This window comes from Sorex araneus, chromosome 6 (assembly GCF_027595985.1).
Source record: "Sorex araneus isolate mSorAra2 chromosome 6, mSorAra2.pri, whole genome shotgun sequence".
In the NCBI taxonomy this organism is placed as follows: Eukaryota; Metazoa; Chordata; class Mammalia; order Eulipotyphla; family Soricidae; genus Sorex; species Sorex araneus.
The window spans coordinates 28348113-28374740 of NC_073307.1; the positions used below are offsets into that span (position 1 = coordinate 28348113).

General features: G+C 48.2%; 1 protein-coding gene across 1 annotated transcript in view; it reads right to left on the reverse strand.

The window, feature by feature from the left end:
* The window catches only part of SLC22A4 (solute carrier family 22 member 4), a 53878-nt gene that overhangs the window by 22423 nt on the left and 4827 nt on the right, over positions 1-26628 (reverse strand). Inside the window, exons 3-5 of the mRNA XM_055143858.1 lie at positions 8885-8988; positions 7151-7305; positions 249-420 (exon numbers count right to left, since the gene is read on the reverse strand). Coding sequence (XP_054999833.1) covers positions 249-420; positions 7151-7305; positions 8885-8988 — 431 coding nt within the window. The remainder of the gene's footprint in view (positions 1-248; positions 421-7150; positions 7306-8884; positions 8989-26628) is intronic.

Below are 26628 nucleotides of genomic sequence, written 5' to 3' on the forward strand. Positions count from 1 at the left end.
GTTATCTCTCCAGCCTCTGGGCTGCATTTTCCAAGAACAGTACTTTGTGGGCCAGAGGAGAATAAGACCCAAGTATGAGACCCAAGGCCACAGCACCCCCCTCATGGTGGCTAATACTCTGGGCTTCGAGACCTGGGCGCGGCCAATGACAAGGAGATCACGCATGCGCACACGAGGTCCACGCCAGGCTTGGCTCCGGGCACTCTGGTCCCTCTGTAAGGGGCTGTCTGGGACCGGGCCACACTCACCACCACAGCGGGACGCACAGCACCCCCGGCACCGTCAGCGCCAGCAGCAGCATCCGCCAGTCTCTGATGAAGTAAGCAAACAGGGGCAGCAGCATGTAGCCAACTGCAAAAAATGTGCACACTCCTAACGTGGAGAATATAATACGAACTGACTTGCCAAGAATTTCTGTTCCTGTTCAAAACAAGGGAGGCGTGTTAGCATTTTTTCACTCACTTTAACATTTGCTCTTTACATTATTACCTAGTTGGAGTTAAAATCCAACCGTTTTGAAAAGGGAAAAGATGTTTGCCTTCTGGCCCAGAGCAGAGAATTCAGGGTGGAGGAGGTGGAATGTGATCTGAGACAGCACCTTTTCCAAGGATGGGTTTTTCATGAGATTTTTAAGGAGCCACAGGTCCCTATTTTGCAACATCATCTCTTCGTTTGTTTTTGGTTCACACCCGGTGATATTCAGGGTAGCTCCTGGCTCTGTCCTCAGAAATTACTCCTGGCGGTGCTCAGGGGGCTCAGGGGGAATATCAGGGATCAAACCAGGATTGGCCACCTGCAAGGCAAGTAACCCTACCCACTGTACTATGGCTCCAGCTCCTGCAAGGCCATCTCTTGTCCCAGAATATCATGCCCAGCCCCGAGCGATCACCCCTCAGGAGAAGCCTCATTTCTCAAGGAAAACCACATGTTAAGCACAGAGAGGGTATCCTAGGGTCCAAGGGACAGGGACTCTTCTAGGGGGGCTGTGCGGGATGCCTTAAGCCTTCCCCATGGGTCTGCACTGTCCAAAAACAGGTCTGGTTTATTGAGAAACCCAAGAGTCCACATATCTGAAACATATTAAGAGTACCCTTAGCCACCCCAGAGCCCCGAGAAAGGATACAGAGAATCCAGCTGGCTCTCTGGATTCTTAGGGTATCTTAAGAGTGCTTAGGGTAGGCCTCCCCAGAGCCACGTTGCACCCAGAGATTATCCCCAGGTAGACACAGACCCTAAATCCCAAGAAAGCAACACCCACTGTCCTGGTAGGATGTGGCCCCAGAGCTGCCCCAGTGTCCCAGCACATGACAGGCCTGAGACTGCACAGCACTGTCCTGCTTTTAGAAAGGACACAGCAGGTGACTGGTGGCTGTTGGCTCCTGCTATTCTGATAGGCTCCAGTTCCCCAGAGATGTTGTCCCCCCTGCCTCCTTACCCCAGCTGTCAGTTCAGGGCTGGGACTCTGAAAACTAGTTCTATTCTTTGGACATGGGGCTCTGGCTGCCTAGAGCAAGGGCACAGAACCCACCAGTGGTCACACAACCACCTTTTTTTTTTTTTTTTTTTGCTTTTTGGGTCACACCTGGCGATGCACAGGGGTTGCTCCTGGATCTGCACTCAGGAATCACCCCTGGCGGTGCTCAGGGAACCATATGGGATGCTGGGAATCGAACCCGGGTGGGCCGCGTGCAAGGCAAATGCCCTACCCGCTGTGCTATTGCTCCAGCCCCCTCACACAGCCACTTCTGAGTTGAGATCTGCCCATCACCGCAAAGTAGTGCCAGAAAATGCAAAGCCAGGGCCAGAGAGATTGTAATGCGGGTGGGTACTTGCCTTATATGAGGCCAACTGGCGTTCAATCCCCAGCACCCAAAATCGTTCCCTGAGCACTGGCAGGAGTGATCCTAAGCAGAGAGCCAGGAATAATCCCTGGACACTGCCAGTTGTGGCCCCCAAACCAAAACACAAACAACCCCCCCACAAAAATGACCATGCCAAGATTCTTCAGGCCTGGCTTTCAAGAAACATTTTCTCAGTCACATTAGATGTTAGGGACTAATTACTTAAGGGCTAATTCCAGACAAGGTGCAAAATTCTGACTTTGGCTCCTCTTCTATGCTCACTGCCTGCTGGGCCCCTACCCCTAGCACCCAGGAATATACACTAGACTCACACCTTCTGCATTTCTCCGCCACTAATCCCAAAGGATAGGGTCTGACTTTTTTGAGGATTATGAGTGCAATCTCCAGATCTTTTCTTCCCTCATTATTATCCTTCCTAGCCCTCCCAGGGAAAACTCACTAGGCCATGAATTCTAAACACTCCGTCTGGAATTATCATAAGATGGGGATAAGTAGGGTGGGCTTTGTTCCTAAGAAGAGTCTGAAGGGAAGCAGCAGATAATTTGATTCTTGAAAAGAGAAAGTAGACAGGACCAAGAGTGATAGCTTGTAGGATGGGAAGGCCACGGGCATTCCCTGAGGCTTCCAGGACTCTGAGAATCAATAGAGGGTGGTTACACCGAGTAGGGCACACTGCTATTCTCATCTCTAAGCGTGGGTCTCAGACCAGAACAGAGGGGTTCTCACTTTGCAGACAGCCTGTGGGGATGAGCGGATCCAGCCTCCATGTCTCCCTGCACCTTCGTGCAGAGCCAGTTGGATGGCACTAGCCTGAATCCTTCCCTGTGGTGCAGTTTCTCACTGGATGCCTCAGCCCTTCCTGAGCATCCTGATGACCCTTCCTGAGCGTCATCGTCATCACTTTCTTCACTAGCTGTCGATCTTAAAGGCACTTTGAGCCAGGTTCCAAGCTACCATTTACATATATTATTGCTCTGAATCTCCATCATGCTTACGTAAGAACTAATAAGAGTCCCACTTTCCAACACAATTAGATGTGACTAAAACAATGAAAACAAACTGCCTAAATTCATACACATTTAAATGGCGGTGGCCAGGACTAGAGCCTGACACCCCACCTATGGATAAATGCTTTCCAGAAAAATAATCACCTGGGACCAAAGCCTTGGCTAGAGGAAACAGTTCTTCAACAAGATCCTCATGTATAGGATGTGGGGGGGATGGTGAGGCCACCCCCACTTCCACAGAAGATCTGTCCCTTCCTGGGACCCTCTGGATCAACCAGAGCCCCCACCCTGCCTCTTACTCCAGCCTCATGTGGGGAGCCCTGGAGGAAGAGACCTTAATCTAGCATGTCGCTGAGTATGCAGCCGTCGCACCTGGCAGCAGACAGGTGACAGTGGAGACTTCGAGCTTTGCTGACTGGGGACAGCCCCCTGCATCCCTCCCTCCAGACCCCGCATCCTGGCTCCTCTGCACCCCAAGTTCTTGTTCCTGGGGCAAAGCCCAGTTGCTCTTGATCTGGCTGAGTTTCAAAGGGGCTTTGATGTCACCACAACCTCAGTTAGACCGTCACTTCCACGTCTATCAGGATGCTTCTGTGGGATCCAGGAATTCACTACTCCTCCAAGAGGGACCAGCAGCCACCCGCAGGAGAACTTGAGTCCAAGAACCAAGACTGGACTGAGTGGATCCTGGGCTCCCTGACACTCATGTGCTGTGAGAGCAATTTGGAAAGTCCCACTTCTTGGATTCATGATAAGGAAGACTGTGGTCATGTCTGCTGAGTGCCTGGTAGAAAGCCTGGCAGGTGGTCACCGCTCAGCAAGAGTTGACCCTTTCATCTGAGTCAAACAGGTGGGATGTGCTAGAGGTCAGGGGATTGGTGGAAAGCACAATGCAAAGGCTTTCAAGGGATCCAAGGGATCCGAGGCAAGACAGCAGAAGCTCTCTGCTCCCTGAAAAATGCTCTCAATTCTCTTCCAATGAACAGATTCTTCCCTGTATAGTGTCTCTCTCTGATAACCTTCACAGATTATCTTAGTCAAAAGTAACCTTTCTGGGGCTGGAGCAATAGCATAGTGGGTAGGCGTCTGCCTTGCACGAGGGCGACCCAGGTTCGATCCCCAGAATCCCATATGGGTCCCCGAGCATTGCCAGGAGTAATTCCCGAGTGCAGAGCCAGAAGTATCCCCTGTGCACTGCCAAATGTGACCTAAAAAGAAAGAAAAAAAGGTAACCTTTCCTCACTCTGCATATATATGCAGGAAAACTCCCCGGGGCCAGTCACTGTGTCTGTCCCACCTCCTCAGTAGACATGTCCAGAGTAGATAAATCCATGCTGACAGAAAGCCAATGCATGAGGACCAGGGGCTGGAGAAAGAGGGAGAGAGGGGTGGCAGGCCAGGGCCGGCTGCTAGTGATACAAGGTTTCTTTTGAGGGTGATAAAAATGTTCTGAAGTTGAAGCACAATTTTGTGACTATACGAATGATCAGTTATATACTTTAAAGGAGTTATATGCTTTAAAAGAGTGATATACTTTAAAAGACATATATACTGCCTCGTTTTGTAAATAGTTTTCAAATATGTAGCTGATAAGGGTTGCTTAGTGGCTATGGTTAGATCTCAATTTTTTTTTTATGGGGTAGAAAATGGGGGACCCTGGCAGTGCTCAGGAATCACTCCTGGAAGTGCTCAGGGAACCATATGGAGTGTCAGGAACCCGGGCCAGCCACATGCAAGGCAGGTGTCTACCAGTCGTACGATCTCTCCAGCCCCAGGTAGGCAGGTTCTAATGGAAGATGTCCCACACCAACCCTGACAGAAAGGGAGAACCACCTATACAGGAGTAGGAGCAGAGCTCTGCATGCTTGAAGGCTTGTGGAGGCAGGGCAGGGAGGACCGGGAAGATGCTGAATCAGTGGGCCAGTAGGAGGGCGGAAGGCAGCCGAGCATATTAACTCAAGCAGCTGGTTATGTGGACGATAAGGTGGGGAGATGGGGAGATGCTGCCAGCATTTTCCCTAAGAGGCTGTGCATAGGGAATAAGGGTCCTTTGGGGGCGCCGTAAGAGAGAGTGAAGAGGTTCTGGAGTCCAGACAGGGTCAGGGTCCCTGGTTCTGAGGGTTTCCTCTAAACCAGTCTCTTTCTGACAGGTTCCATGCATCCAGCTGTACCCACTTTATGTTCCTGAGGGTGGCACTGTTCCTCCTTCCCTGTTACTGGCACGGCAACCTCCGTAACTTTTATTTTTAAGTGCAAAGCCAGGAAGGATGTCTGTCTGGCTGCTCAGAAAGCAGGCATAATTCTGCTTCCTAAATGAACGCGAAGACTGATAAGAGCAGCTGTTCGCCGCCAGCCCTTGTAGTAAAAGCAAAGGTCCAGAAGAAGGTCTCTGGCCAGATCCCACGCTTGCTTCTGGTCCTCCCACCCTCCTCACGCACCCCAAAGGAAACTCTATTTTGAGTGTTTCCGCTCTACAACAGCAGAGGGCGCTGCTTTGCTGTGGCCGAGTTCACAGCCGCTGTTCCAACCCTCCCCACCTGGTTTCAGTGACAAGTTCAAATGCTCAGATCTGAGACCCTAACAGAGTTTCACAGCAAGATACAAAGTCAGCGGTTTCCTGCTGAATACTCCGGAATACAGAGGCTCAGGAAGCTCCCAGAGAGTCTCACCAGGGGAAGGCTGTGTGTGCCCACCCCACCCACTAATCTGGTTTGCCCTGGGCCCTCTCTGTTCTCTCTGAGAGCAGGGTGGGGCGCCCACAGCAATTTCAGGGCCAGCTGGGCAGGGCTTTCATGTGGGAAGGGAGCAAGGCGAGGCAGCTCTCTTACCCCCATTCCCTCACCCAGGAGAGGGACATGGGCACCCCCAGAAATACCTGTCTCAATACCGGCCATTCACAAGAAACGGAGGCACTCTTCCTCCCGGCTTCCCATCAGAACACAGCGTTTCACCCTGACCCATTCCCGGGGGCCTGTGAGTGCTCCCATCAGGCTCTGCAGGCCTCAGGACAGTTCCTCTGTTTGGGGGGAGGTTCGCCTCTAGTTTGCCTCTGGCCCAAGCAGAGCGGCACACTGCGCTTTTCAGAATGAGGACAGGTCCCCACAAAGGAAGATGGACTCTGGGGTGTTTTGAACATGAGAATAACAGTGCCACATCTCACCCCACCGCAGCACTGCCTGGCTTGGCCCGTGGCCTTAGCACGGCTGGGCAGAGCAGTATGGCATTGCCAGGCCCAAGCACTGAACTCTTAGGCCAGCACAGCTGGACAAAGTGTCGCTGGAAGTGGTCCTTGGGTCCCCAAGCACTGCTTTAGAGGCCCCAGATAATAAAGACTCGCTAGACTCGCATGAAAGTTTACCCCTCATCCCGCTGTGCCCAAAGGGGCAAACCGTGAGCACAAAGTGCACCAAGGATCTCCCGCTGTGCCAGAGACTGGGGAGTCGGCAGCTCTTACTCCAGAGGCACCTCCAGCCACTCAGAGGGCATGAGCGGGGCTCTTGCTCCTGTGAGCCTGCGAGGGGCTCCCGGCGCTTTCGAAAAAAGCCACTGAGGGCCCTGGGGATCTCCTTCTGGCTCTGAGCCATGATTCCCCACCCCACGCGGCCTGAAACCCCGGAGGCAGAATACCAGTCAGGAGGCAGGATACACATTATCGGGGCAGAGGGGCAGGGCCTGTATGAAGCTGATATGCTCCTGGAGTGGTTCAGGAACGGGGTGAGGCCCTATCTGCCCCGCGATGGCGCGCAGACACAGGTACCCGTCACTTCCTATGCTGTGTACGAGCCACCCCAGCTACCCCAAATCCCAGACCCCTTCATGGACTGTCCGGCTGCCAGAAACATACCTTTTGTCTCAGATCTCCTCCACAATTTCATGAGTGCCTCTCTTAAGCCCCAGTGCTCCCGAAATGAGTCACTTCCTGTGTGGCCCTGACCAGCTCTGCCCTGACTCACCACCACTGCTCAGGGCCTGGCACAGAGCTGGCTCCCTGTGAGGGCCCAAGAACCAGGACGACAGCCCTGTCGTGCATACATCCAAAGCCAACTATGTTTTGGAAGCATAACACAAGGATGGGGGCCACTTTTTCCAGGCTGAGTAATAGCTCCCAGAGGCTCTCTTAAGCACCTCCCATCTCTCTCTCTGCGCGCGCGCGCGCGCGCGCGCGCGCGCACACACACACACACACACACACACACACACACACACACATACACACACACACTTCCTGGGCCTCTCACAGGTCAGAAAGAGGCGCCCTGGCAGTGAGAAGTTCATTCCTACCGAGGATGAAGGCCACCACGTAGTTGGAGATCTGGCCCATGCCAACGATTACAAACAGCACTGTGAACATCTCCCAGTTGACGGAGAAAATCTGCAGGAAGCTGAAGCCAGTCTGCACAGCCATGGTTGCGAAGAGAATGTTCTTCCTGCCAAACCTGTGGGGGAGAGCACGACACACACCATGGCCTGAGCCACAGGACGTGTCTCTGTGGGCTGCACCGGGGAGGCGGGTCTGCCCTGCGCCAGGCACCGCTGGAGCCTTGACTGGCTATGAAAGCTGGTTTTTTCCCCCCATTACATCCTGCCAGGGTCCTCCCTGATCTCTCTGCCCAGGAGGTCCTTTCTGAGACCTTCACCGTCTAGTCCAGACTGAGCAGCTGATACAGGATCGGGGGGAGAGAGCTGCCACTGAGCCTGTGGGAGGCGGGAGCAACGCAGACTCCAGAAGGGACAAAAGAGAAATCCCTTTGGCTCACACCTGTCCCTTTGCGCAGGGGCCTTCAACCTTGCTGCATCCAGTGAACTTCCAAAGTTACTGGTGCCAGCCCCATGACTGCAATGCAGCTTGAATACCAGGGTTTAAAAAAAAGTCTGGGGGCTGGAGCTATAGCACAGCGGGTAGGGCATTTGCCTTGCACGCGGCCGACCTGGGTTTGATTCCCAGCATCCCATATGGTCCCCTGAGCACCGCCAGGAGTAATTCCCGAGTGCATGAGCCAGAAGTAGCCCCTGTGCATCGCCAGGTGTGACCCAAAAAGCAAAAAAAAAAAAAAAAAAAAAAACCCCAAATTTTAAAAATGTCTGGGGGTAGAGTGGTAGTCCAGTGGGGAGGGCATATGCCCTGCATGCGGCTGATCTGGGTTCAATCCCCGGCATCCCATAAGTGCACCACCAGGAGTAATTCCTGAGTTCAAAGCCAGGGGTAACCACTGAACTTTGCTAGCTGTGGCCCAAAAAGAAAAAAAAAAGTCCCAGGTGGGGGCCAGAGATATAGCAAAAGGGTTTGCTTTTTTTGCCTTGCATGTGCCAGCTTGACCCCTGATACCAGATATCACTGAGCACTGAGCACTGTTAGGAGTGACCTGTGAGCAGAAACAAGAGTGAGCCCTGAGCTTTGTTGGGTGTAGCCCCCACACCAAAATAATAAGCAAAATAAAGTGTCCTGGGTGAAATTCTACAACCAAAACTGCAACCAATGCTCTGGGCAGTGAGTTCAGAGCTTTAGCCATCAGTCAGGTTAGTGTTGTTGGAGTTTTAAGTTCAAGTTCTGAGGGTGGCTGATGGACAGAGTAAAACCCAGTTCCTACCAGAAGAGCCTCCCGAACTCAGGCCTCTGGGTGTTAGACCCCAGCTCTGAAGCCTTCCCCCAATCTGCCATTTAGTACCCCTCTTCCTACTCTAGCCCCACTTCAAACATTCAAGGGTCAGCGAATACTTCTCTGCATCCATTAATTTTGTCCTCTCCAGATTGTGAGCTCTCAAACAACAGCAACAACAAAATGAAATTTAAAAACTAAATAAAAACTACCTTTATTTACAAAAAAGACAAAACAAACTGGAAGCTCTGCTCCAAGGAACATTCTAGCAAGGGGGCGGGGGAGAGGGGGCTGAGTAAGGCGTGTGAGAACAGGTGTCCCGTGGCTCCATACCTTTCTCTGGGAGAAACCCCTAAAATTCACACCAACCCCGACACAGGCAGTGAATCGACAGGGGCCCTGTCCCCCTCCTCCTTACCTGTCTGACAGCTGCCCGGACACGAAGGAGCCGAGGAGCACACCCACGAAGAATAGGGACGTGGTCAGGGGCGTCTTCCAGTTCTCCTCACATACCAGATTCCACTGCAAGGAGACCAGATGCAGGTGTGAGCCCAGCACCCAGGGAGGCTGCCCCCAACCCAGTGGTGGTCTTGGTGCTAAGGGACAGTCCCCTCAGCCTTGGGGAAGGTTCTGAACACTGCCATTGTGGGGAACCAGCTTTCTTCTGAAAGGGAGGTGGTTCTGGTCCCATTTCCATCACCCTGGGAAGAAATGGGGGGTGGTTGATGATTACCCCCACCAGCAGCCCCCAAGCCTGGAAGACAGGAGTGGGACCTGGGGAACTGGGCAATCCAGAGGCAAGGGTACTTGACCTAGGGTGAAAATTCTCTTGGCCTTGTTGAAATGTACAGGTGGGAACCAAGGTGGGGTGCTTGCTTTGCACACAGTCAATGGGGTTCAATCCCCAGCAACCTGTATGGTCACTTGAGCCTGAGTAATCCCTGAGTGCAGAGCCAGGAGTAAGCTCTGGTGTGGTAAGTGCCAGGTGTAGCCCCCAAAACACAAAACAAGTATAGCTGGTCTCAGGAGTCTTGATTGTATTTTCCGAGCTCGCTAGTCACACCCCAGGCCGTGTTTGATCCAGAGCCCAGGGTGCTGGGGCCCAGCCACCCCTGCCTCTGAGTCTTATCTCTGCTCCACATGTTTCCCAGAGGGGCTCCTCCCATTCCCTGGAGCCCGTGCCAACAAGTCCCTGCTGGTGGAGCCATCAAGGAGGATTTCAGCCAACTTTCATTAGCCGGCTCTTAGATCAATTTGCTATAAGTGTCAAGGAAGATTGCAAACGTTTCCAAGCATAGTCAATGAGTTTTCATTTCTTTTCGAAATTAGCAGGTGCCAAGTATTGGGGGCTGTGGGTCAGGGTTTGCTGTGTACATGCTCTTGCCCAAAGGGCTGGAGCACATGACTGGCATGTGCCCAGCCTGGAGTTTGATCCTTGGCATGGCCTGACCCCCTGAGCACTGCTGGGTGTACCCTGCTGGGCCCCAGCCACCTCTAGGTCCAAGCGGCACAGCACTAACAGCCTGAGAAACTCACTGACAGTCCTGGCAGGCTTGTGAGCACTTCACAGGGAGACACCTCCCCGCAAACCAAAATAATGAGTAGGTGAAAGATGGTCTAGCCAAGAGGACAGAGCCCTTGCCTGCAGCTCAGTGATGCTGCTGCTTCAGTGGCTTCACAAGGAGAGTCAGAAACTCCTTAATCCACACCAAGTCCTAAAATAGATCCTAAAATGAATCACATATTGTTTTGTTATGGTTTTGATTTTTGGGTCACACCCAGATGTGCTCAGGGCTTATTCCTGGCTCTGCACTCAGACATCAATCCTGGCAGTGCTTAGGGGACCATATGAAGTGCTGGGACCCAGGCTGACTATGTGCAAGGCTACAAATACCCTACGTAACTTTCCTATTACTTTGCCTCCTGAACTCACAGGTTATTTTTTCAAGGAGAGGGACACTTGGCCGTGCTCAGGGGCTATTCCTGGCTTGTTACTTGGGGGTCCCCTCCTGCAGGTGCTCAGGGAAACATGAAATGCCAAGGACCAAACCCAGGGCTCCCATTTGCAAAAACATCATCTTGCCCTCTTTACCCACACATTGACGTCATATTTTATTCTTCACCAGAGAGGTGTTTACAAGGACTCATCCAAGAGGAAAATGTCAAAACACTAGGGGACGCTTGGGGAGACATCTCAAATGGCCGAGGTCATGCTTTGCATGTGGGAACCCCAGGTTTGATCTCTGGCATCTCATGATCCCCTAAACACCATGGGAGTAACATTCAAGCACTAAGCCAGGAATAACTCTGAGGCAACTTTAGGTCTGGTTCCAAAACAAACAAAACAAAAAAGCTGAGGGAATTAGTATAAACACAAAATTACAGAGGAGGGGAGATTTTATAGAGACAAGCCTAAGGCTGTGGAACTGCATGCATGTGTGTGTGGGTGGGGGGAGGGAGGATGCGTGCGCTTGACCAACGCCTGGATGCCCAAGTACCTCAGCAGCTCAGCTCCCAGCAGAATCAAAGTACACACATGGTTAAGCACACTCGCAGAGACTTGATTTTTCTGAGTACTAAGACCTACGAGAAATCACTCCACAACAGGGTCACTGTGTAATGCTGAGGATCATGTCCTAGAGAACACACCCACCCAGGAGACAATAACAAGATTTATGAGGCTGCCTGGGGTGGTGGCCACAATGCCACTGCAGGCGGGCCACCCAAGCACAGCTCCACAGAAGGAAAACAGCAAGAGCAAGGGCCAGGAACTCCTGACAGACTACCCATGGGCCAATCGAGATCAAACTGAGAGAAGGGTTGTCACATCTAGGACCCCTTAATGGACTTGAGGGGAGAGGATGTAAAATCCTTTAAAATCATATGCACAATCACGTCCTACCAGCCACATCTGGGCAGAAGGGATAGGAGGGCATGGGCTGAATGAATGATCATCCACTTTCAAAAAATCACTGATCAGAAAGTGTCAGGAAAGAGATGGGATTGGGACCCCAAACACGGAGCAAATGAGGTCCCAAAGACTTGTAGAATGCAACCCATTTTGCAGAAAAGTAAAACTAAGTCTCTGAGGTTAGTGTCTGTCTGAAGTCATAATACATAAACCGATAGCCAGCAATCCACTCACATCAGATGCATCCATGACCTGCTTTGCACATGACCTGCAACAGCCAGACAAAATATCTGATTACCTCCCACCCTTCACTTCTGCAACAATGGGCTGGGGGTGGAATTAGGTGGTAGGGTACTTGTCAATATGTGTGAGGCCCTACATTTAGTCCCCAGAACCTCAAAAAAAAAAAAAAAGGTTTGCTAAGATCTTCAAGATTATCTGGTCCAAAGTTGTACTTTTGGCAGAGAGCTCAGTGAAGTAGAGCACTTGCTTTGCATGTAGGAGACCCGGGTCTGAGCCGAGCACAGCATGGTCTCCTGAGCACCATCAAGGATGATCCCCTGCCCCTCAATGCTCAAGGAGTCTGGAGTAGCCCCTGAACGCTGCCAGGGTGGTCCTAAAACAAAACAAACAGGGGCCAGAGTGATAGTGCAGCAGGTAGCACATTTGATTTGTATGCTGCCAACCCGGATTTGACCCGGGCATCCTGTATGGTCCCCCGAGCTGGCCAGGAGTGATCCCGGAGAGCAGAGCCAGGAGTTAATCCGGGGCACTGTTGGGTGTGGCCCCAAAACCAAAAATCAAAAACAAACCAAAAATATATATAAATAAACTAATAAAACCAGGACTGTGTTTCCTGCAGGCTGCAGCTCAGAATAGAGACAACCTTAGGGCCAGCGGGCGGCTCAGGGTAGTCCCGACTGTCCTCACCACTCCAGCTGCCTGGAGCTGAGGTTAGTGTGCTCTCCTTGGTTGCTTCTTGTTTTGTTTTGTGGCTATTTTTCTGTTGGAACTTGCCTGCAGGGAGAATAGATATAGAGGAAAGCGGTCAGACTCGGAGATGGTGTGATGTGAGCCCAGGAAGTGGGCAGGACTGGTGAGCTCACCTGCAGATCCACCAGCTTCAATTGCAAGCTGAAAACCAGTGCTGTGCCTCGTGCAGAAATTATCCAGCAGTTCAGTGGGTCAATAACTGATCAAAACAGGGGTGTGGGGGGGGGAGTGGGGGACAATGCAGGTTGTGGGGTTGTGGTAGGAAGCAGTCCACGAGTGTTGAGCTTCCCATCTTTGGGGAATGACGTGGGCAGAGCCACCCTGGGGTACTGAGGCACTGGGAAGGGTGAGGGCCAGCACCCCGTCTCTCTTACCGGAAACTAAGCAGCGATGGTTCTAGCACCCTATCCCTGAAGACAGGCTAAGGCAGCATGGCACGGCCCCAGTATACCAGCTCTCTGTGGAGACCTGCTGTCCCCAGCCACAGGCAGCTGGACCTCAGGGTGCTGAGTGCCAGACTGGACCCACTCTTGGGGAATTCCTGTGCCTGATGCTGTCCTTTGGGGAGGCAGCAATAGGACACATGACAATTCCAGTGGCAACTCAGGGGACTGGGGTCCAGTAAGCGAAGTGCCAATATGAAGACACTCTTTGGTCCATAGCATTGTTTTTCTTTGTGTCTTGTGGGGGTGGGAGTTAGGGGGACACACCCAGTGGTACTCAAAACTTACTCCTGGATCTGCCCTCAGGAATCACTCCTGGTGGGGCTCCATATAGGGTGCTGGGGATTGAACCCAGACTGGTTACATGCAAGGTAAGCACCCTACATGCAGTACTCCAGCCCTCCAAGCATTATTGTTGGGACTGGTAGACCCTGCCTGACCCCTAACCCTAAGGTTTGAGGGGTGTCTCACTAGCCAGATTCTGGAGACCTCTCTGTGTTAACAGGGACATGGTAGACCCAGTGGGAGAGTCTTTTCATTGATGGGGTAGATCCTGTGGTTTCTCCATGTGTACACACGCACACACACACACACACACACGCTCTTTATTTGTAAGCACAAACACTCACATACACACATTTACATGCACATACTTGCTCACATACACACATTTACACACACTAACGTGCATCATGTGTTCAACTCAGATGCTACTGGCAGTCGGCCTGCCAAATTATTGACTGGTAATACTTTGGAACTCTGCTTTCAGGTCAAATATGAAACACCGTCCCCCACACAACCCCCCAAACTTTTGGGACAGAGACTGGAATGTGGGGAACACCTGCCTGAGCTGTGCCCAGTGGGCCGCTGGATATGCCCTGGGGGGTCTGTCTCACAGGCAGGGCCTTAGGCCAACCTTCCCTAACACAGCATGCTGAGTCCCATGAAGCTGCTTCGCCTTCAGCTCTGGGGGGAACAAAAGCCAGGTCACAGGTGGTCCGGAACTGGTGGTTACTTCCGCCACACAGAGGGTGCCCTCACACTGCTCGGAAGGGAATGGCAGTGGGAATAGGGAGTGTAGTGTGTTGCTCCCTGAACACCTGGCACTATCCCATAGGATCTCAGCACTGCCATGTGACGGAGACTCTTCATGCCCATTTGACAAAGGAGGAACTAAAGGCACAGAGCACTGAAGCGAACAACCCAGGTTCTAGTGGAGTGGCAAAGGAACTGCTTAATCATTGATGCGAATGTCCTTGGTACCTGCTGAGACTGGACTCTGTGTGGGGCACGAAGCCACCATAGTCACTGCGTCCACAAATGCTCAAGGTCAGGCATGCTGTTCAGGCAGATTAGCTGTGCCCCTCTGCAGGCATGAAGCCTGGTTCTGGGAAGGGCAAGGTCTGTTTCAGACCACTCTGCCTCTATTCTCTGGCTAGAGAGTGAGAGAGGCAACTTCCACCCACCCCACCCCCCATCCGACTCCAGATAAACAGAGTTCTGAAACCCAAACGTATCTGAATCGTCTACAGTGATTGTAGATAAGTAACACTTGCACAAGACCACAAATCTGGTGACTGCTTAACAAACTGCTGATGAATGAATGTTGAACAATTAGGAAAATGAGTTTGAGAAATGTGGGTTATCACATGCTGGCCTTTGAAAATCACCGTCAACCTGAACTCTTCCAAGTAGGCAAAGTCTACTGGTTGTGACCTTTACCAAAGCCATAAAAGACCACAAAGATAAGTGTCTCCCTCTTACTTGCATAGAGAAATTTGTTTGTTTTTGAATGACATTGCTCAGGGGCTATTCCCAACTCAGTGCTGGGAGGATCGAGTGGAATGGGGGGTTCAAACCCTGGTCTCCCACATGTGAGGCATGCACTACTGAGCTATCTTCTTGACCCCTAATTGAGAACTCTGAAGAAAGCTTGATGTTGAATAGAGTTCATGCTCTCTTGGGTTCTGCCAAACTAAGTTGTGTGTTGCTGGGGCACGTAATTGCTTTTATCAGCCTGTCTTTTCATTTTCAAAGAAGTGATCATAATACTTCCCCTGAGGTTCTTGTGAGCATTGGGCAGGAAATGTAAGTAAAGTGTCTGACATGGTGTCCTCATTACATGGCTGTTCCCTTTCTCTAATCCTTTTTTCCCTATTAGCCTTTGTCCTAAGCAAAACCATGACCTAGAACAAACAGCATGCATGAATAAGCTAAGCCAGTTACACTTAAACCTGAGCAGCAGAGAAAAAAATTCTTAGAAATAAGAATATTTTTTAATGACTAAAAACTAGAAGAGTATTTAAAAAAACTGTATCCTGGGGCCAGAGGAATAGTACAGTGACTAAGGCCTTGCACACAGTTGACCTGAGGACCTTTGGTCCTTTGCACTGTATATAGTCCCCGGAGCCAACCAAGAATGATCCCTGAGTGCAGAGGCAGGATGATCTCTGAGACATCCAGGTGTGGCCCAAAACCAAACAACCATAACCAAAAACAAATTAAAAATGCATTACCCTTGCCATCTCATTTTGTTGTTGTTGCAGTCACAAATGAGGGGTCACACTTTGGCTGTGGTGCTTGCACACACACTTGTTCTGCAGTACAGTAGAAGTCTAACTTTGCTGTGACACCAGGGACCACAAATGGCAGTGCAGTGCTACTGGGCTCACATGGGAGGTGGCACTGGGATTCAAACTCATGCTTTTAAGTTGGGCACGCTACCCCAAGCTATCCCTGGGAACTCATAGAACTAGAATATTTTTTTATTGGGGGGTGCTCTGGAGTGGTGCTCAGGGGAATCAGAAGCCAAGTAGGCTGCAGGCTCAATTCTAGGGTGTGAGGATGCAGTGCTGCTCAGGCCCTGTGGGGTCAGAGATTACATAGCCCTCCAGGCCCAGTGGTGTTTAGGGGTCCCTAAGCCACACCCAGTGATGCATTGGAGACCATGTGGTACCAGGGGTCTAACCCGGTTTGGACACAGGAACCCTGTACTATCTCCCAGCACCCAAACTAGAATAGCTTTTACCACAAGGTGTAAAAATCTCTTTACAAATAGACTTCAATCTCAGAAATGACAGAGGGAAAATTAGCAGTAGTCCATTTAAGAATGAAAAATAGGGCCAGAAAGATAGTATTGTGGACAGGAAGCATGCTTAGCACACAACTGACCCAGGTTTGATCCCTGCATAGAACCCAAGCGCTTCCAGGAGTAATTCCTGAGCTCAAAGCCAGAAGTAAGCCCTGAGCTCCTGAGCACCACCAGGTATAGAGAGAGAGAGACAGAGAAAGAGAGAGAGAGAGACAGAGATAGAGAGAGACAGAAAGAGACAGAGAGAGACAGAGACAGAGAGATAGAGAAAGACAGAGACAGACAGACAGACAGAGATAGAGAGAGAAATAGATTCCTCGAGATGTACAGATAGTACAGCAGACAAAGTGCTTACTTGCCTTCTACATGACCAACCCAAGTTCAGTTCCCTGAGCCCTACCAAGAGTGACTGCAGAGTTCAGAGTCAAGAGTAAGTCCTGAGAACTGCTAGGTAAGAAGATAGATAAAAATAATTTGAATTGTAAGACCTATATAGTGGTTACTAGAAAGGAAGAATATGCAGGGGTGCTTAAGTTGAGGAAAAGGGGACGACTATCTGGTGAAGGACAGAATTGAACTCTGAAAACTTAATGCAGTAGCACTCATACACATAATGATTTTCAGTGATGCACACCTGAAACTTACATAAAATAAAATGAAATGCTACTTCACAAAAGAGAGGGGAGAAAGAGAGGGGGAGAGAGAAGGACCATTGTGTGTGGGGGTGAGAGCTAGCTATTTTTTATAATAGCTTTGTTAAGAGACATAACTTAAATAAGATAAAATGTACTCTTTAATATGTGTCTGATTCAGCGTTTTTGTTCTATTCAACAGAATTGTGCAATTAACTAGTTTCAAAACAATTCATCACCTCTGAAACTCCATCACCAATAGAAGTCACTTCCCATTCTCCTTCTCCAGCCACTAATGTATTTCTGTCTTTGGGAACTTAACCTATTTTACATATTTAACATAAGTGCAATCAAGCAATATAAAATTATTTGTGACTGACTTCTTTCCCTTAGTATATTTTTTAAGACTAATTCAAGTGCCAGTGACAGTACATAATTTCTTTGAAATTTGAATAATAGCCATTATGCAGATAGCCACAATTTATTTAGCCATTCATCAGTTGGCAGAGATCTTCATAGTTTCTATTTTTTTGGCTACTATGTATAATGCTCCTCTGAACTTTTTTTTTCTTTTAGTGTTATACCCAGCGATGCACAGGGGCTACTCCTGGCTCTGCACTCAGGAATTACTCGTGGGGTAATTCAAGGGGCCATCTGGGATGCTGGGAATTGAACCCTGGCTGGCCATGTGCAAGGCAAATGCCATACCCTCTATGCTATCACTCCAGCCCCCTCCTCTGGACTTTTATGTGCATGATTTAACATGGTTAAATGTTTTTTTTTTTCTTTTGAGTATATATGTAGGAACAGAATTGCTGTGTGTCATGCGGTAAATCTATGTTTAACCTTTTGAGGAACTCCCAAACTGTTTTCTAAAGTGGCTGCACCATTTCACAATCTCAACACTAGTAAACAAGGTTTCAATTTCTCCATATTCCTACCAACAGAATTGTTACTGTGTGTCTGTTAATTTTAACCATCCCAGTGGGTGTTAAGAAGTATCTCATTGTGATTGCGATTTGCATTTCCCTAGATGTTAATAGTATCAAATATCTTTTGTGTAGAATCTGTTCCTCAGTTTGAGGAGTGTTATATACATATAAATATATAAATATATTTTATTTCAGGAGGGGGGCACCAGGAAATGTTTGGGGCTGACTCCTATCCCTGGGACTTGGGTAATGCTCAGGCCACTGTATATGGTTCCAGGAATCTAACCTAGGTTGGTCACATGCAAGGCAAGTACCTGACCTGTTCTACTAACTCTCTGGTCTATAAAATTTATTTCAAACATGCTCTGTAGTTTTGAGAACATAAATTGTACACTTAAATTATACTTTTTGGAAATGCCTAATGGCATATGAATGAATAAAGAAGCTGTTGTATAATTCAAAAAATGGAATGCTGCTCAGCTCCAAGAAAATATAAAAATGTTCTTTGTGATAACATGAATATAATGTGAGGTGGCTCAGGCTAAGAGAAATAATTCAGCAGGAGAAATACCAATACAAGGGGTCAGATGATAGTGCAGTGGTAGGGCTATCTTGCACACAGCCAACCCGGGTTCGATCTCCAGCATCCCACACAGTCTCCAAAGCACCAGGAGTAATTCCTGAACACGGTGCCTGGAGTAACCCCTGAGCATCACTGGATGTGGTGCCAAAACCAAAAAGAATTATATTCATTTCAGGACTGGAGAGATAGTACAGCGGCAAATGCTGCACATGGCTGACTGGGTTCAATCCTCAGCGTCCCATTTGGTTATCTGAGCACTGACAGGAGTAATTCTTGAGTCCAAAGCCAGTAGTAACCCCTGAGCATTGCCAAGTGTGTCTCCCAAACCAAAAATAAGTAAATAAAAGCCAAAAAAAATACAAATACCAGATGATCTCACTCAAATGTGGATATAAGAAACAGAGCAAGAGAAGAGATAAAGTACAAGAAAAACAAGCCCTCAGATTGACCACAGAACTGAGCTTACCAAAGCAGGAGTGGGGAGAGCTATATGCATGGAGGAGGCCCAATGGACAGTGGTGGAGGGCTCAGTACTTCAGTCCTAGCAGTGTTGTGTGATGCATCATGAAGAAGTATGAAATTGTATCCAAAAGCATATATAGTTTTGAAAACTAACATAACCTCAATTTTTTTTCCCTTTGGTTTTTGGGCCACACCCAGTGGTGCTCAGGGATCATTCCCCTGCAGCTTTGGGGTACCATATGGGAAGCCAGGGATTGAATGCAGGTTGACTGCATGTAAGGCAAGTGCTCTACCCACTGTACTATCTCTCCAGTCTCTAACCTCAATTTTTAAGATGGGGGTAAGTTATTTCTAAGTATTTCCTTTAATATTCCTTGCAAGGCAGCACTTGCAAGGAATAAAAAAAGAGTATTCTAATTTTATTTAAAAAATTAAAAAAATTAAAAATAAATAATTTTTATTAAAAAATATAATAAAATAAGAGTTAAAAAAAAACATTTTACTCTGGTTTGTGGTGCTTGGTGTTCATGTACTTCCATTTCAGAATCCACTGTGGAAAGAGCATGTACATTTTAGTGTTGGTGCTCAGACACCTGATGCTGGTCTGCTGCATTCTGCACACTTTGTTGCAGCACCAGGAACACAATCATGAGTGGAACAGGGTGACACTTGGCACATGGGGTGGTGCCAAGCGTCAAATTCACAGCCTCGTGCCTATAAGGTACATTAGCACTTAGTACATGCACTAAGCCATTGTCCAGCCCTAAACAAAGCTCTTGGTTGATGTATTTTTTTTTTCCCTTTTTACACTGTGAAGTATAACTTCCACACTTTGGAGTGTTTTCCCATTACCTCTGGCCTCTCGCTATCTGTGATGAGAATGTAAATCTTATTGGGAAGCCCTTACATGTAACGATTCATTATTTTCTTGCTGCTTTTCATTTTTTCCCTTTGTCTTTGGCCTTCAGTAGCTTTATTATGTGTTTGCGTGTGAAACTGCTTCTTCTACTTGGAGTTCATTGAGCTTCAGAACTGTGTAAATTTACATTATTCATCCAATTTGGAAAGTTTCCAGTCATAACATTTTTCTCTCTTCTCCTCCAGGCTTCTCATTATATGTTGGTATGCTTAACGTTGTCCCACTTCCTCTGTCCCATTTCTTTCAGGCCTTGTTCATTTTCCTTCATTCTTTTATTTTTTTCCCCCGTGGTTTTTGGGCCATATCTGGCAGTACTCAGGTTTTCCTATTGACTCCATGCTCAGGGATCATTCCTGGCAGTACTCTGTGAACCACACATGATATTGGGAATTGAACCTGGGTCAGCTGCATGCAAACAATAACTTAATCCCTATACATTCCATTGTTAAGCACGAGTGCCATTAGTTCTTTGGACCTACTTATAATAACTATTTTGAAGTCTTTAGTAAATCACATTTGGGTCCTTTTAAGAAGTTTCTGCTTGTTTTATTTGTTTGTTTCTTTGCATATCTTGTCCCTTTTTTGGATGAAAAGAAGACATTTTAGGAAATATATTGTGAAAATTAAATATTGAAACTCCTGGTGTGTGTTTGGGAGGTCAGGGGTGGGGCAGAGGGGGTGGGGGAAGATTGTCTAGGTTTTTGCTTGCATTTTAGTGATTTGGCTGGACCTTGTGAAGTCTATTTTTTCTGTAGTGTGAAATCACTAAAATTGCTCCTCTGAGTGGATAGCCTTGTGTATGTGCACAGTCATCCTGGGATGATGGTTCTCCTTGGCTGTCTCTTTCTTTGGTTTTTCTGTTAAGTGGTATGCAACTGCTGCTATCATACCCAGCTGTTAGGCCCTATTAATTGTCAGCCCATTTCTTATTTTCAACAATGTACTGGGGGTGTAAATAACCCTCAAGGCCTAGTTCAAGCAAATTCAAGGAGTAGTTTTTGAGGCAAGTATTTGAGATTTGTTTTGACTCCAAATAGCTGGTCAGACTAGTTCCTTTTTCTGTTCTCTCAAGTAAATGGCTGCTCTAGGGTTATCTTATTGTTCTAACATTTATCATTGTTTACCATCACAGTCTCCATCATTTTAAAGGTATGCTTAGATGGCTATGTTCACACGCTATTTTCATATAAAGTTACTTTCTGTAAGCATGGTTTTATAACTCTCCATTCTGAGGTGTGGATAACCTCTCTAGAGCAAAATCTGAGTCTGCTTCAAAGCTAGGGCAGAGAGAGCTGGCCTCAGAGTATGCCTGGGTTTTTGAATGCTGGGAATATGGTAGCCTCTATCTTTCTGGTTTGTATCTTCTGCTGTAAAACAAAAGCTATTTAAGGCCCCTCTATACATGTTCGGATGAGCCTCACGCATGAAGGAACCGGCAGAGGAAGCCAGGCGTTCAGGACCTGGGGCTGGGATCTTCAAGCCTGCTCAGATCAGGACTGGGCCTCCTCCATCCAGACCCCCCATTTTTCAGTAGCTTGGTAGCCACATTCACAAACTGCCCCCGGTGCCATGTAATCCCATCAATGGCAAACATCCAGAGACTATAAAACCAAGCTCCTGGGAGCCTGCGACATCTTATAGCCTAGTTCTCCTTCTAGGAGAACCTGGAAAGCTACCGAGAGTTTCCTGTCCACAAGGGAGAGCCTGACAAGCTCCCCGTGGTGTAGTCATATGCCCAAAACAGTAGCAATGATGGGCCCCATTCCCCTGACCCTGAAAGAGCCTCTAATGTGGCACCATTGGGAAGGACGAGTAAAAAGAGGTTGCTAAAATCTCAGGGCTAGGATGAATGGAGACATTACTGGGCCCACTCAAGCAAATTGGAGATCAACAGGATGACAGTGATACAGTGATCTTCTGCTGTGATACCTGAGCCCCATGAACAAGCTGGGACAATAACTTGGAACTTGTGGAACTTGTGGTAGAAACTCTACCAAATAGTAGAGGCTGAGTCAAGGATGAAATCCCTGATTTCCTGACTGCACTCACCTAAGAACTAAGCCTGTACAACTCCAAGTTCAGGGATTATGAGAACAACGCCTTAAAATGTCCTGTAGATGTTTCTTCACATTACAGATAAAGATAAAAGCAGACATAAAAGGAGAGGAAGCAGTGCAGAGTTCTGAAGTGATCTGAGGTTTGATAGGACGATGTGGAGGAGAGGTGGTGACCCGAGGAAAGGGGAGCGGCACTTGGGAACCTGGCTTCCCGCAGGGCCTCTTGACACTAGCCACAACAGCCCATCCAGGCTCCACTCTGGGAACATGAGCAAATGGGATGGGTTTGTGCCAGCTCCAACACTCTGAGGGAAGGAGGCCGGTGAATCTGCCCTCCAGTCCTGTGAACAGAGCAGAAGCTGCCAACCTGGGGCTGTTTGTGCCAACTGCCAGGGAACTCAGACTTTTCCTATTCTCTGTACCATCTTTGTCCCCAGCAGGGATCTCTGCCTTTCTCTTAGACAGCATTAAAGTGACAGGCTTAGGGGCCGGAGTGATAGCACAGCGGGTAGGGCATTTGCCTTGCATGCGGCCGACCCGGGTTCGATCCCCGGCATCCCATATGGTCCCCCAAGCACCGCCAGGAGTAATTCCTGAGTGCAAAGCCAGGAGTAGCCCCTGAGCATCGCTGGGTGTGACCCAAAAAGCAAAAAAAAAATAAAAAAAATAAAAAAAATTGAATCCAGTTCCTTCCAAGGGAAAAATGACAGTCCCCTCAGGCTACAGAACCTGCAGCTCCTCTGGCTAGCGCTGCCAACGCCTTGTTTTTGTCAACACACCACCCTACCTCTTGGATTCTGTTTGAAGGTTCTGCTGCCCACCAGGAGGGATGGACAAAGTCTGTTTATCCAGAAACTTGGCAGGAAGTATGGGTGAAACAGCCTCTGCACAAAGGCACATTCTGAGATCCCAGTGACCATTGTCAAAGGAACACAGTTGAGAAGCAACAGACCTACTGTTTGGAGTCAGGCAGCAGCTGATACACAATCAGGGGCACATATTCAAGCCAGAGCCAGAGAAGGCCCCAAGTCTCCTTTATTTATTCTCTGGCAAGATTATTTCTGAAACATTCACTGTAAATAAAAAAATCTCACCAATGTTAGCGGGAGGAGGAAGTGCCCACACCTTATCCCCTTTGCAGTCTTCCACAGGCCGTCTGAGAGCAACCTGGTTAATACTTGGGCTCTCCTGATGCCACACCGAGCTTTCACCACCATCTGCAGCATCCTAGGTAGCCTGCTGGCCTGATGGAATGAATAGCACATTAAACTATTGCTCAAAGAGCCCACCAAGAGGGGAAACAGGCAGCTTTGAGCTGCTGGGGGCACTGGTCTGTCCGACAGTTCTCTCCCTCAGACCTTGACCTTTGGGCTATGGTGAATAATCAGTGAGTTCTGCTCTGCCCATGTTCTGACTCCAGGTGCCAGGAAAGATACAAGGCAAGGACCTTTAAGGATCTAGGCTCTTGTCTAGTTCTCTCCCACTGAAAGCCAGAGCTTTACCAGTTCTGCCCGTGGTTTCCTCAAGGATGAAGCTGTGGCAGGAATGGCTAAGTTTGTCTCGTGATGCAGAGATCCTGTCCTTAGCTGGCCACTGGTTGTTGGTTCAACCAAACATGGTCTTCTTGGGGCTTCCAGAACCTGGGAATTATGAGAGGCAGAGCCTGGCTCTGAGCAGATGGCTTAGTCTGCTCAGCCCACAGACTGAAGGGTTTATTGACCTTATGTAGCTGTGGGAAAACAGAACATATATGAGGCCAGGCTCACTACAACTGTTGTGTGTTGGCTGATGTACAACCCCCTCATACCAGAGAGGGCATCTGCTGCCTCCTTGACTCTGAAGCCTCAGCACAGCCTCTGACTCTGACTGCTGGCCTCTTTCTCTGGGGGTCCTGACACTGCACTCACCCCTGTAGTCTGCGTTGTGGACATGAGATCTATTCCCTCCCTGTAGAAGCTTCTGTCTCAACCCATTGAGTCAGGTCTCACCAGTCCTTGGTCCTGCCCTAGAAAACCTTCACGGAAAGGCAACTGGCTCTCCTCCCAGGGGCAAACAGAAGCTCCTCTAGTCTCTGACTCCTGGGATTTCATATTCTTTATCTTTGTTTGTTTGTTTTCAGTGTTTAGGACTTTCCGCCTATTGACCAAGTGTGGTACTCCAGGGACTGTATGTGGTGCTTAAGATCAAACTAGCCAGCTACTAGAAAGGCAAGTACCTTAACCTTGGAACCATCTCCCACACTCTTTATTCTTGTTGGTTTTTGGTTTTAGTTTTGATTTTTGGGCCACACCTGGCAGTGCTCATGGCTTACTCTTGGTTCTGTTCTCAGGGATTCCTCCTGATGGGATCAGGGGACCATATTGGGTGCTGTGGGTCAAATCTAGGGTTGACTGTGTGTAAGGCAAGCACCCTACCCGCTATTCTATTGCTCCAGCCCACATTTTTTATTCTTTATTTTTTTTTCTTCTTGGGTCACACACAGCAATGCTCAGGGGACCATATGGGATGCTGGGAATCAAACCCAGGTTGGCTGCCTGCAAGGCAAATGCCCTACCCGCTGTGCTATCACTCCAGCCCCCCACATTCTTTACTCTTAAAGAGAAAAATAACCAATTCAAGCTGCTACAAAACAACTGGTTCAAGCTGGAGCAATAAAAATAAATAAGAATTTTATTAGATTACAACTCAAGCGATAAGATAAATATGCATGAATTTGTACAGATGTAAAGTAATTGTTTAAATAAATAAGCAAGAGTGAAGGGAATGCTCTTGACAGCACAATTGCAATAACAGATCAGAAGGAATGTAGAAGAGATGTGGGAGAAGCAAAAATCACAGTTAACGTTTTGTGATGGGTACTAAAATCAGTCATAAAAGTCTGAGAAAGAACAGGTTATTTTTACTGTCTCTAAGTATCTCCCCTAACACATGTGCTAATTATGAAGTAACATATTAGTCACCGTACATTGGAGAAACCCAGCAGATGCCAACTTAGCCACATATTCAAGGTCACCATCATGGTAAGAAGTCCTCTTAACATCACCTGCTGACAGGATATCCTGAGGAGACCATGCTCCCCTGGCAGTCTCACTGGAAGGGTCTTTTTTTGAGGGGAGGCACTCCTGGAAATGCTCAGGGATTACCCCTGGCTCTGTGCTCAGGGATTGCTCCTGGCAGGGCTCAGGGGACCAGGGATCAATTCACGGTTAGCCACATCAAAGGCAAGTTCCTTATCTCTCCATGTAACAAACTCAATCTTTCTTTTGAGTTTTGGGTGAGCACACTGGCAGTGCTTAGAAGTGACTCCTGGCTCTGCACTCAGGAATTACTTCTGGCAGGGTTTGGGGACCATATGGGATGTCAGGGATTGAACCTGGGTCAGCTATGTACAAATCAAATCCTTACCCATTGTTAATATCTCTCTAGCCCATACAAACTCAATCTTTTTTTTTTTTTTTTTGCTCTTTGGATCACACCCAGCGATGCTCAGGGGTTGCTCCTGGCTCTGCACTCAGGAATTATTCCTGGCAGTGCTTGGGGGACCACATGGGATGCCGGGGATTGAACATGGGTCAGCTGCATGCAAGGCAAATGCCCTCTCCACTGTACTATCACTCCAGCCTCACAAACTCAATATTATGGGAGAAATAACACCGGTATAAAATGAGGGAAATTAATTAAAATAATTAATGGACTCATAAAGAGGGTCTGGGACATATAAGATAAGGAAAGACTGAGAAGCTTTTACACATTGGAGAAGACTCGAAGACATTATAGCTAAATCAAGGCAGGATTTGGGACTGTAACCAAAACCAAAAATAACATTAGTGTAAAAATTAGCTAAATGCATTGAATTCTGTAGTTTAGTTCATAATAATATACTCTGTGCAAATTTCCTGGTTTAGATAAATGTATGGTGACTCTATACATTGGGTAAAGGCTTTAAGTGAATGCTCAGTACTATTTACAACTTTATCTAACACAAAAATTATTGTCAAACATGGGCTGGAGAGATAGTACAGCAGGTAGGATACTTGCTTTGCAACCGGCTGATCTGGGTTTGATCCCTGGCACCAAATATGATCTTCCCAGCACCTCACTCCTGGTCCTCCCTCACTGAGCACTGCTCAGGGGAGCATAGAACCATGAGTAAGCCCTGAGCACTACTGGGCATTACACCTCTACCAAAAAAATTATTGTCAGGGCTTTTTTAAAGTATGATTCTTTGTCATTGTTTAAGAAGAGCCAAATTGACTTCACAACAGTTGCCAAGGCAAGAAAAAAATTATAGGCATGTGGACACAAGGCCCACACAAGGCACAACTCATACCGCAAACCTGTACCTGATTATCTATTTCCAGAACAGAATATGCCATCCCAGTACCTGGCAGATCTTGGGGACCCTAAAGAGGAATTGGTGGTCAGTTCAGGTGTTCAGGAGCATTTGCCCACTGGGAGCTCCTGCACAGGGATGAAAAGTAGATAAAATTCTGCGTATGCATGCACCTATCTCCTTGTATCATGTCAGACGGGATGCAGAGAATCTGATCAGGGCCCCCGAGCTGGATCCAATAGGATCCAGCCATTTCACAGGCGAAGTCAACATGGATTTAACCATGTGTTTTATTCAGTGCACCCTGAATTTCCACCAAGGGGAAAGAGGTTTAGCCTCCAGTATCACCCATTATAGTGATCAGTACCAGACCTTACGACAGACCACTCTCTCAACTCTCACAGTACCGCCGCCCATGGTCACCACTGCTGCTGACGGGGGAATATTGTGACACCTGAGCTTGCTGAGTTTTCCCAACAGTTCAGATACATGGCAACAGATCCAGAGAGATAGTTCAGTGGGTAGGGTGTTTGTGGCAAATCTGGATTCAATCCCTGGCGCCCCTTATAATTCCCTGAGCACTGCCAGGAGTGATTCCTAAGTGAAGAGTCAGGAGTAAGCCCTGTGAACAGTTGAGTTTAGTCTCAAAACAAAACAAACAAATAGTGGCACCATGCTCTTGATTAAAAAAACTAGTAAAGCAAGCATGGCAGAAAACTAATCTTTCTCTTCCCTCCCTGTAATCACCATTATAATGACTAGGGGTTGTGCACACTTGGTTATAGTGCTCACATATTGGTTCATCT